At 42.2% G+C, this 12164-nt stretch overlaps 1 protein-coding gene across 4 annotated transcripts in view; it reads right to left on the bottom strand.

Annotated features, from left to right (window-relative positions):
- LOC144501616 (neuronal-specific septin-3-like) overlaps window positions 1-5930 on the bottom strand; it is a 305860-nt gene extending 299930 nt beyond the window's left edge. Inside the window, exon 1 of one of the 4 annotated variants that reach the window (XM_078225492.1) lies at window positions 5701-5930. In XM_078225492.1, coding sequence (XP_078081618.1) covers window positions 5701-5722 — 22 coding nt within the window. In that variant the 5' untranslated portion in view covers window positions 5723-5930. The remainder of the gene's footprint in view (window positions 1-5700) is intronic. The other 3 variants (XM_078225497.1, XM_078225498.1, XM_078225494.1) reach the window with 3 other exon arrangements.
- Between the last annotated feature and the right edge of the window lie 6234 nt (window positions 5931-12164).

Genomic DNA, 12164 nt, shown 5'->3' with positions numbered 1-12164 from the left:
CTGCTTCTAATGCAAGTATATCCTCCTTAAGTAAACAGTGCTCCAGGTCTGGTCTCACCATTGGTCTGTGCAGCTATAGCAAGACTTGCCCATTTTAAATATTTCATCCCCCTTGCAACCAAAGCCAACATTCTTCACCTTTATCTTCCTAATTACTGTACTTTATGTACACGGACTCCCAGATCCCTCTGTACTGCCATATTTGGCAGTCTCTCTCCATTTAAAATAATATCCGGCTTCTCTATTCTTCTTGCCAAAGTAGACCTCATTTTCCCACATTATATTCCATCTTCTGAATATCTTGTCCACTCATTTCACTTATTTAAATCCCTCTGCATACTTTTGCATCCTCCTCACAACCTGCTTTCCTACCTATTATTGTAAGACCTTGCCCCAGCGCTGGTCCCTGCAGCACTCCACTAGTGACAGTTTACCCATCTGAAAACTTATCTCCACTCAAACCAGCTAGCCACTGCTCTATCCAAGCTAATATATCACCCCCCTGCCACAACAACCCCCACCACACCATGAACTCTTATTTTATGCAGTAATTTTTTCTGTGGCACTTTATCAAATCTTTTCAAGAATCCAAATACACTACATCCGATTGCACTTTGTCCAAGCTACTGCTCCATCCCCAAAAAAACACTTTCAAGAAAGCATGTTAATTCTGCCTGATTATATAACAATTTTCTACATGCCCTGCTACTTCCCGAACATGGTAGCTAGGTACAGTGGCTGACCTGCCAGACAGCCTTCTGTCACTATCAAGGATCCCATACAAATCACTTAGTTTTACCACTTACAACAGTGACATGATTTGTACCATAATTCTGGCCTGTAGAATGATGCAATACTGAAAATAGCCATTTGACCAAGCTGGTACTAAATTGTGCAGCAACTGTACATTCAACAGGACATTACTACATGTGTTTCGCAATCAGTTGACAAAACTGCAATTCAGAGCATAATATTTCCCAACTAGTGTTACATTTTATAGATAAACAGCATATATAAAAAATAATCCTACACTAGCTGTTCATTGAATTCGCGCTGTGTTATATTAGTAATGGATCCATCACATTCACTGGTAACTTCAATGCTAGTTATGAAAGGCAATACACATACTTTAAAAACAGTATCCATGGTGTCTGAGCATTGCAGGCAAGGCCTCATTGCCCGTCAGTAGTTCTCCTTGTGGTGAGCAACCTTTCTGAACCACTGCAGTCAATGTGATGCCATAGTGATGGTAGGTAGGGAATTCCAGGGTTTTGACCCAGTGATGAAGGAATGACAACAAGTTAAATGGGGAGTGCAGTCCACCAGAGGGGATGCTGTTCCCATGTGTCTGCTCTCCTTGTCCTTCCAGGTGATAGTGGTGGGGGTTTGGGAGCTCCTGAAATAGTCTTGGCATGTTACCGCTGTGCATGTGTCAATGATACACCCCGCAGTGGCAGCATGCCATGGTGGAGGAAGTGAATGTTTAAGGTGATGGTGAATGCAATGCCAATCAAGCTTTGTTTTGGATGGTGTTGGAGCTGCGTTCATTCAGACAAGTGAAGAGTATTTCATCACACTCCTTGTAGGTAGTAGGCAAACTTTGGGGAGTCAGGAGGTGTGTCACTAGTCACAGAATTCTCGGCCCCTGACCTGCTCTTGTAGTCACAGCATTTACTCCAGCCAGTTAAAATGAAAGGAGACAAAAAAGGGACTTTTTTGATGATTAATGTGATTTCAAATTCAAGTTAAAAATATATTCTTGTGTTATGATGATAGTCAAATACCAATTTTATTACAATATGTTTTGAACCAAAAGCATTTTCTGCTTGTGGATACTATTTCCCTATTAATAGTTAAAGAACATAACAAAAAGTACAGCACAGAAACAGGCCCTTTGGCCCCCCAAGCCTGTGCCAATCATGATGCCCTAACTAACTCGGTCTGTATCCTTCTATTCCCTCCCTATTCATGTACCCATCCAGATGACTCTTAAATGTTGCTAATGTGCCTGCATCCACCACCTCCTCTGGCAGCATGTTCCAGGCACCCATCAGTGTGTGAAAAACTTCCCCTGCACATCTCCCTTAAACTTTCTCCCTCACCTTGAACCTGTGCCTATAGAAATACATCGCTGTTCCTTCACTGTCGCTGGGTTAAAATCCTGGAACTCCCTCCCTAACAGCACTGTGGATATACTTATACCTCAGAAACTGCAGTGGAAGGAAGTTCACCACCACCTTCAAGGGCAACGAGGGATGGCAATAAATGCTAGCCTAGCCAGCGATGTTCATGCCCCATAAATGAATTTTAAAAATTGTGAAGCATATTTGCACGCCTTCCTACATTAAAGGCACAATATAAAAGGCAAGTTGCCGTCATTGAAGTGTTTTTAGGAAGTCAAACTGTAATGAATGTTTGATTGCAAGGGCTAACAATAACAGCAAGAAGGCAGAATGGATTAGCAGCAAAAGTAGACCATTTGTCTTCTCAAGTCTGCTCTGATTGTGGCCTCAACTCCACATTCTGCTTACCCTTGATAACCTTTGACTGCCTTGTTAGTCAAGAATCTACCTACCGCTGCCTTAAAAACATTCAATGACCCTTCTACCACTGCTCTTTGGGAAAGAAAATTCCAAAGACTCACAACCTTCAGAAAAAAAAATTATTTGCATCACTCTCTTAAATGGGAGACCTCTTATTTTTTTAAACTTAATCCCGGAGTTATAATTTCTCCTACAAGGGGAAACATCGTTTCAGCACCCACCCTGTCAAGTTCTCTCAGGATCTTGTATGTTTCAATAAGATCACCTCTCAAATGTTCTAATCTCCAATGGATGCAGCACCAGCCTGTCCAACCTTTTCTCAGAAGCCGACTTCCTCATCCCAGTAATCAGTAGAGTGATCATGCTTGCTTGCCCAGGGAGGTTGATGGAAGTGACACCTCAGGCCTTCATTAGTCCTTCCTAATTGCCCTTTGCAATCATCTGATCTAAACTGGGCCTCCATCTCTCAAAGACTGTGTAAAATTGACAGCTCTGACTGCCCAGTTTTTTGTAATGGAGCCGACAAGTTGGAACCTCATCATCAAAGTTACAAATAAAAATGAAGTGAAGGCAACGTGGATTGAAATCCAACTTGGATGGGGCCAGAAAAATGAGTTTTGGTGGATGGGCCATCTAATATATACATCCTGTTCACTGTTCAGAGTTAGTGGGCAAACAAATAAGAACCAGATTTCTTCACATGGCATTATCATAAATGTCTCCTCTTGATTTTTCTCCCACCCTGAAGGCGATTCCTGTGTGATATGGTACCGTGAGTGGTAGAAGCCATCCATCATCTCAAGAGCGGCATTGTTTCAGTGACAGCCATTGGCAGCAAGCTCTGACTATGGATGAGATTGCCATTTTCACAACAGGTTCACTTTCCAGTTTGGAGGTAGAGGTAGACAGCAATCAGAAAGGGAAGGATGGAACTCAGCCCCACCCACACATTTTCCTAGCTGAGGAATGTTCATGGCAATATGAGGTTTACTATTTTCAGTCCATGGAACAGCTGGACTAGATAAAAATTGGGTTCAAGATTAACTTGACACACTGAATTCCAGGCCATATACACAATGAAAAGATACACCGTGCCTCCTTACAGAAGGCAGAAAGTTTTAAAATAATGATCGAAAGGATCTCTATTATTCAACATGCATAATTGTAAAGTGAACTTCTGGCATAGATGCTGAAAAAGATAACTAAATATTGCATCAAAACTAACTTGCATGTAGGTAAAACTCTACAGAGAAACTGTTTATCAGATGAAAGTGGACTTGTCTGATCAGGCACATCTCAACCGTCTAAGAGAACAAATAATTGAGAGCATTTTCAAGTAGGAGTCTGCAACAGTCAATAAGTTTGGAAAGTGTCAAACTACAAGTATTAATGGAGTCTGGTCTCGAGAGACTGCATTATAACACATTCCAACTTTTGACACTTAATATCATAAGTACAACTGAAGTTATTGAGATATTACAGGACTTTTTTGGAAGAGAACTTAACAGCTATCTTTGTGGAGCAGAAAGAGCAACATTGTCACCACAGGCTTTTGAGTGTTGCCAATGCATATATTGTACATTCTTCATCTTTCACACGCCATGTATTACAAACTGAAACCAGACATGAAGAGGCTGCTGTGGAATTTCGATATATGGGATTAAACCTGCCAAGCCATATATTTTTAGCTAGCTGCCAAACAAATCATAATCGCACAAGTTTCCTTGACAAACAATATAGGCGCTTCCTTGGGACACTAAGGAAAATATGCTCCACATATTGAAACTTGACTTTCCGTATGTACACACATATCTTGTGCAGAAGTCAGAATCTAAACTGTGCAAGATGATAAAATGTACACTTCAAGAAAATTGTAATCATTAAATATTACTCAAAGTTCAACAAAAGAAGGTTATTGAAAGTTGGGATCTTAAGTAGCCCAAAGGGTATACACACTGAAGATTTTTATGGTGTTGTGGGGGGCTTTGGCAGGCAGGGGGGGGGGGGGGGGGGAGGGGGGGCGGGGGGGGGGGGGGCGCGGTGGAAAGTAGCAGAATAAAATAGTAAAATGGTGAACTATAAAATTAATTAATTTCACATCTTACAAAATGAACTAAAAAAAAACCTGAAATGATTATCTCTTGGGAACAGTTAAATACCCAAAAGTTGCAGCAGGATACATAATAAATTTGGCTACTTTCGAACTGATGTTGGCAACTGCAAGAAATCTAGCCGTCTTTCAGATTTATTTTTCAAGGATGTGAAGCGTACGTCAAATAAAATAGCACAACAGCTAGCAGAGTGACAGAGGTAATGCCAGCTTTTAAAAGTTTTATTTAAAAAAATTAAAGTAAGCAAGCTTTTACAACAGAAGATCAGAAACATAGCTGCTCAGTCTTATTCGAAAAGAGTTGATTTAATTAGGAGAAACAGAAAGCGGGGAATGTGTTTCATGTTACACACACAGATCCAGAAAACTGTCTGGAATGCATTAATGTTTATATTAAAAAAACTGATGTTACTGTACAAGCAGGGTGCAGCCCCAGTGCTGCCTGAGCAAATAGTAAAAAAAAAACAGAAGATAGAAGAGCAGAAAAACATACTGCCTTAGGAAAACAAAGTACAAAAAAAAATCTGTGGAACTCTACTACCAGCGAGTGCTCTTAGCTATTATAATGCTGCTATGACATCTTGCTTCCTTTATTTACTTTACAAAACAAATTTACAGCCATGGAAAATATACATTTTGGCTCATATCAAGGTCCTGCAATCCAGCTGCTGCTTAGTTGTTTTAAAGCAGCTCCATGCACAAACTGGAATGGGCATGGTCATGTTAACAGACTTTACAATTAGTCATCAGAGGCCAAGCGGAAAGCTGATATGAATGTTTAGTCATTACCTATTTTAGTTAAAATTTTACAGAGCTTTTGTACGGGAGATACTGCAATGTTTATGGGGTCCCAAGAAAAGCAACTGCTTCGCTTTTTAATTATTTTCAAGGATACAGACTCATGGATAAATTCCCCACTACCAATTCACATAGTCAGAAGAATAATTAAAACTTTACTTCAGTGGTTTGAAAATGGATCACTCTCCCAGGAGAGAAAAAAAATAGTTAAGCACGTGAAGACAAACACCAACTTGTGGAAAGACTCACCTGAAAAAGAAGATTTCTTCATGGCTGGTTTTTAAATTGCATGGGAAGCACGCTCTTCAGGATTAGGGTAGGTTACTTCCAGTGTTCAGTAATCAAAAACGTCCAATATCACAGGGAGCTGACTTAGCTTCACAGACTTTCATTCAAGTAACCAGTAACTTGAGCTTCCTTGTACACCGTCCAACTGCTCATGAAACACTCCCATTAATTAGTACACACCTTTCCTAATCAGATGAACTTAGGCATCTTTGGCCTTGTCCAACTAAGCAAAAGCATTGGGGAAATCACAGAGCTCGTTTGTTCTCGAGCTTGAGTTTTTTTTAACTCTTAGTAGTAGTTAGAGGTTTAGCAACTTTTCTTGAAAGATTTATGTCTTTATTTGAGATCATTTTATCTACTTCAAAAAGCAAATCAACATGTTTGTTCAGTGTAAAAAAAAAAGCACCCTCCCTACCCTATAGACTTTGGTACAGCTCAATTTAGTACTGTCACATAGGCTGGAGGAGAAATCTACTGTTCAAAGTACATTACAGCTCCCATCTAAAACTGCAAGGCAATAATACAAACTGTTCCACATTCAAACGCTTTAATGCCAAGCAGAGATACTGAATAAGATTCTACTCATTCTTTGTACAAAGAGTTTCTCCTCCATTATTTGAAGACTTTCGCTCCTTGGATTAACATGAGTAGCAGAACAAATGAGATACCAACCACTGCATTCCAGCTGTCATCCCTGTAGATGGATCAAATGACACTTGTACAGCTCAATTCATTTGTCTTACAATTTATAAAAATTAATCTCAGATTCTTTACATGTGATACAAGTTCATCTGAACAAGTATTTTATTTGTGCTTTGCCCAGTCCGATTAGTATATGAGAAACAGGTGTTCAAGGTACTTTCCTTCCTTTTCCACAAGGTCTTAAAGCCATGCTGCTCTAGACTGTTTCTGTTCAATGCACTCGAACACAAACAGAACTAGAGGGTTTCCTGCCAAATAATATCAAAGCTCATTCACCTGTGTATTCTGCTCTTTATTAATAACACAACCCAGTGCATATTTTGATGCCTTACTCATTTTTCTAAAGTTTGCAGTTTATTTATTAGTATCACAAGTAGGCTTACATTAACACTGCAATGAAGTTACTGTGAAAATCTCCTAATCGCCACACTCCGGCACCTGTTCGGGTACACTGAGGGAGAATTTAGCATGGCCAATGCATCAAACCAGCATGTCTTTCAGACTGTGGGAGGAAACTGAAGCACCCGGAGGAAACCCACGTGGACTCGGGGAGAATGTGCAGACTCTGCACAGACAATGACCCAAGCTGGGAATCGAACCGGGTCCCTGGTGTTGTGAGGCAGCAGTGCTAACCACTGCGCCATCTTGAGGAAAAAATAAAGCTTGCTAAATGTACTTTCAGATTTTATGGTTTGAGAGGGAAGCAGCTCAATGCCATTTTAATATGATTTCAAAATGTTTTCCAGCATGGAATCATTAAGGTACCTTTGTCCTTTCTGAACTACAGCCACCACTATTATTTTGATGTTCCTTCCAATGTGTCTCGCATTGCGGACTCCATAGACCATCGGACTATCTGCTACTTCGATTTCTTAGGTAATCATCAAATCATTTCCTAACCAGTCAATTGCAGCATAACTTCTTTTCACATTACCTTTTTCACAAAGTTGTTATAAGGCCTGCTCCCAAACACTGCTTTTTAAATTAGTCTAATATCCATGTTAAACCTGTTTCCTTTCGAATAAAGACTTATTTTTCGATCGCTGTTCGCCTCCAATATCAGTGAGAGGATGGGTGTCCTTAGATTGAACTCAGGAAGTGATAGGAGAGATAAACTGAAGTAAGCTTATCAGACTCCACCAAGAACAAACTTCCAATCATCCTTTCAATATTGCTAACTTGGAACCTCCTGCTTCCCGAACGTTATAATACTTGGTTAGACTTGGCAAATGCATATTACATTTTCCTGTTCCAATTACTTTCTAACATTTTCTTATACATTGTATATGTATTGGAATGTTTAATTCTATCCACTTCATTTGTACCTATAGACTGGTTGCAGCAAACAGATTTTCCTTTTCAGTGCGAAAGTCTAGCTAGTAATGGTTGTCACTGCCTGAATCTGATCGCATCATAGAATTCTACAGTGCAGAAGGAGGCCATTCGGCCCATCAAGTCTGCACTGACCACAATCCCACCCAGGCCCTATCCCCATCACCCCATGCATTTACCCTAGCTAGTCCCCCTGACACTGAGGGGAAATTTAGCATGGCCAATCCACCTAACCTGCACATCTTTCGGACACTGGGAGGAAACCTAAGCACCCGGAGGAAACCCACTCAGACACAGAGAGAATGTGCAAACTCCACACCGACAGTGACCCAAGCCGGGAATCGAACCCAGGTCCCTGTTGCTGTGAGGCAGTAGTGCTAACCATGGTGCCACGCTCTCCATTCCCAGTATTGTTCAGGAGACGAGTGAAGTTCTAATCAGGCAGGCTGCAAGCTTGGCTACACAAGATTGCATGTGAAATGGTGAATCTCAACAAGGTATCATGTAACTAATGCAGAATCTTGAACCATATCCAAGTAATATACTTGTGTGTTAAATATCTCACCATCTTCTATTGTTCAGTGTCAGTCAGAAAGATTTAACATCCTCTTTGCTCAGAATTCCCCCATCCTCGAAAACTCTAAATCAACTTGCAAAAAGCGGAATATCTTTCCTCCTCACCCAGGTGCTGTTGCTAATCCATGAGACGCCAAGACATCCATGAAATTTTGAACAGAATCTGCAAATACTTGAAGAGGTCTATTCTGGCTAGGATGTGCACTTCTTGGAATTGTTCAAATGAAACATTCTTTCAGACATGCTGGACATTATCTCATTAACCAGCAACCCTGTTGAATCATTTACAGTGAGTGATGAATCAATAGCGCCGTCCAGTCATTACCCTTCCATGTGGCCACATACTTCCTCAGGGCCTTCTTCAATGGAACTTGCAGTTATTAGAGAGTCAAAATACCTGGTATAAGCAAACAGCTCTCTCTTTCCTCATGTTTCCACACCACAATCTTACCCTCTGCCATTGTCCTTTCAGATACCCAATAACTGCAAGCTGGCCAAGCAGTGCTGGATGGACGCAATGGGAGTGGCAAAGAGCATTGGATTGCCACTCCGTACCACTTACTTGTGCTAAATTTCTTAAGTACCTGTCTCATCTAACCTTCCTGACTCAGGTCGGGTGGGATCCAGGCTGCGCAACACGTCCCCAGCTCCTGCGCCAAAGTCCAAAAGTAGTGGAGCAAAAGAGGACTTGTCCCCTTTTACAGGGCACTAGCTACCATAAAGCAGGTGAGTTTAAATGTCCCACTGAAAGTAGCAGGCAAGAGAGAAGATATGAGGGACGTGGAGAGGGTCAAACATTGGTGGTGGTGGGGGTTAGGTTCGTGGGGTGGGGATTAAGTTGAGCGGGACAGGGATCGGATCAGCTCTGGTCGGGTTAGGTCAGGGGGGGAAGGGAAGAGATTGGGGAATCCTGTGTGCGGAGGCAGTGTTTGTGAATACCATGGATGGAGTTGTTTAGTTGAAGGTCATGGAGTCCCTTGGATGTTTAGTGTGTGGGCGGTGTCCCCTGCAGTGATCAGACCGGGTCTTTAAAATAGTTAAGCTGAAGTTAGAAGTGCTTTTATTTCTTCTATCTCTTTGAGCGTAGCTAACAGTGTAACTGGCAGAACTATCCAAACTTAATTTAACTTAACTTAAAAATAACTTAAATCACTTTGTCAGTACTTTCCAGCACAGTGCAATTTTCCAGGAGGACTTAGCCCTTCCGGAGAATTGCCACATAAACCTTTACCTGGTAACTTCCAAACCTTCTTTGGGGTAGGCCTCAAATCTGATGCTGGGGAACCAGGAAGTTATGAAGACAAAATACCATCAGTCACACTCGCACTCATAGCCGCTTGACCTCGTATTGACTATGCATATTTTAGACCGTAGATTAGAGGTGGGATTTACATGTGATACGACACTAGGTACAAGTGTGTCGCAATGAGCGCATGGAACAAGGCTGGCACACCTACTGGCCCCTGAAGTGTGAAGTTGAAGATGAGTTCTGTTCTGGGAGGAGAGGACCCAGATGGGGACCTTTATGAGGTGGCCAACAGAAAAAAGACTAATGAAAGTCTTGATGCACCGACAGATCTGACTTGAAGCCTGCAATTATTGTAAATGATCATGGAGGAGTCTGGCGCCAATTTGGTCTTTGCATAGAGCTTGGAGCCCATTCTTTCCAGTGTGGTAGTGATTCTATTTGCATACTTTCAGATTCAACCCCATGATACAGCATCTAATGGCCAATATCTCAGATTCTTTTGAAGCATAAACAGAAGCCAGTCAATGTCTGGATGGACATTGCCTTGGAAATATAGACTGAAGCTGTGCAGGGTCCACTTGCAGCCATCATGGCTGCGTATACCAATATTTACATGGGAATGCAGGGCATTATGTCAGTCCAGTAATATACCCCCACACATTACTTGGATTGCTGATTCACTATCCAGGGGAGTGACAGTGGTACAACACTACTGTCCCCTCTTGGGAAGGCAACACTCAGCCTCTGACCTCTGCCACTCCATGAGTGCCCTTACTACTGTTTGACATTGCTGTTTGCCACTGGGGTGACCCGGTGACAGAGTGGTTAACACAGCTGCCTCACAACACCAGGGACCCAGCTTCGATTCCCGGTAAGGTTCATCATCTGTGTGGAGTCTGCACGTTCTCCCCTTGTCTATGTGGGTTTCCTCTGGGCACTCCGGGTTTCCTTCTACAGTCCAAAAGATGTGCTGGTTAGGTGCATTGGCCATGCTAAATTCTCCCTCAGTGTACCCGAACAGGTGCTGGAGTGTGGTGACTAGGGGATTTTCACAATAACTTCATCGCAGTGTTAATGTAAGCCTACTTGTAACTAATAAATAAACTTTACTTTAAACTTTAAGATATGCAGGTTAGGTGCATTGGCCATGCTAAATTGACCCTTGGTGTCCCAAGATGTGTAGGTTAGGGGGATTAGTGGAGTAAATGTGTGGGTTTATGGGGATAGGATGGGGGAGAGGGCCTGGTAATGGTAAAATTGCTCCTTAGTGTCCCACGATGTGTAGGTGAGATGGATTAGCCATGGTGAATGTGTAGGGTTACAGAGATAGGACAGGGGAGAGGGTCAGGGGAAGATACTCTGTCAGAGAGTCAGTGCAGACTTGATGGGCTGAGTGGTCTCTTTCTGCACTGTAGGGATTCTATGATATATAAAGGGTGGAATCATATCATCATTACAGCAGATATGTATGCATGCCATGTAATGCTATTCTGGAGATAAAGCAGCACTCGTAGTGTAAGAGGAACCGGACGCTGACCCACATTTCACAACCAGGAACAGCAAGTTAGAATATTAACCATAGATTACTGTGTATAAGTTGACCTTTGAAACATCCTTCCAAAAATGGGGGTCAACTTATACACTAAGTATAAAATGTGAATGGCCAAATGTGTTGGTGTAGGTGGTCGCCATGGTGAAGAAAGATAGCAGTAACTCGAATTAAATCAATGTGTCGTGTTTTATTTAATGAAATAATTACAAGAATAGTTTGAACCACAATCACAATGTTCTAAAGTGCATCAAAACTCATTGTCTTTCGCCTCTAATGCGGAGTTCATTGAATTCACCCTGTCGTTTTGACTATGGCCTGATCTTCAGGATCCCATTCTGTATCAGACGGGTAATGCTTTCGATTTCAGAATCATCACTTCACACTAATTCATCTTCCTCTCCATACAGTGAACCTGTTCATTCTGCATTTTCTGAATGATGACAAGACCACACAAAATATCAAGAGGGTGCTTCTCTGCTCCCCCACCCCGCCACCCGGTGCTCATGCACAGATCATGCTGGGGCGATACAGGATCGAAGAATTGTGGGGGAGAGGCCCAGCCTGTTTAGCACTAGCGAGAATCCCTTTTTGGGATTCTCCCAACCCCCTGCGCCCCGGTATTCATTTTCATTGAAATATGCTTAGTCAGTTTCAAGTCGGATTCTCCCTGTTCCCAGGACTCTCCAACCCTTGGGCGCAGCGGGAATCCAACGTGTATCATTTCTGGTCTCCACAAACAGAGACCGGTCATGATGGTCACTCGGGGGGGCTCAAAGGTTATTAAAGCCCCTGAGTGGTTGAAGACGTGGCTGCCCCTGCACCCTGGGTGCAAACATACCATCAATCAGGGAAGAGGGACGATCCATTGTCAGTGGGGGGAACCTTCAATTTCACCTTGAGATTGCCCTGATCTCTGTGAAGCCGGGTTTCCTGGCGTGTTTAGGTAACACCCCTCTCTGAACCAGTGTAAAACTTGCCCCCTCTCCCAAAAAATGACTATCTTACAAAACAAAT

The sequence above is a fragment of the Mustelus asterias genome, chromosome 12 (assembly GCF_964213995.1).
Source record: "Mustelus asterias chromosome 12, sMusAst1.hap1.1, whole genome shotgun sequence".
Classification (NCBI taxonomy): Eukaryota; Metazoa; Chordata; class Chondrichthyes; order Carcharhiniformes; family Triakidae; genus Mustelus; species Mustelus asterias.
The sequence above is the reverse complement of the archived record's forward strand: the minus strand, read 5'-3'. Positions and strand labels throughout refer to the sequence as shown.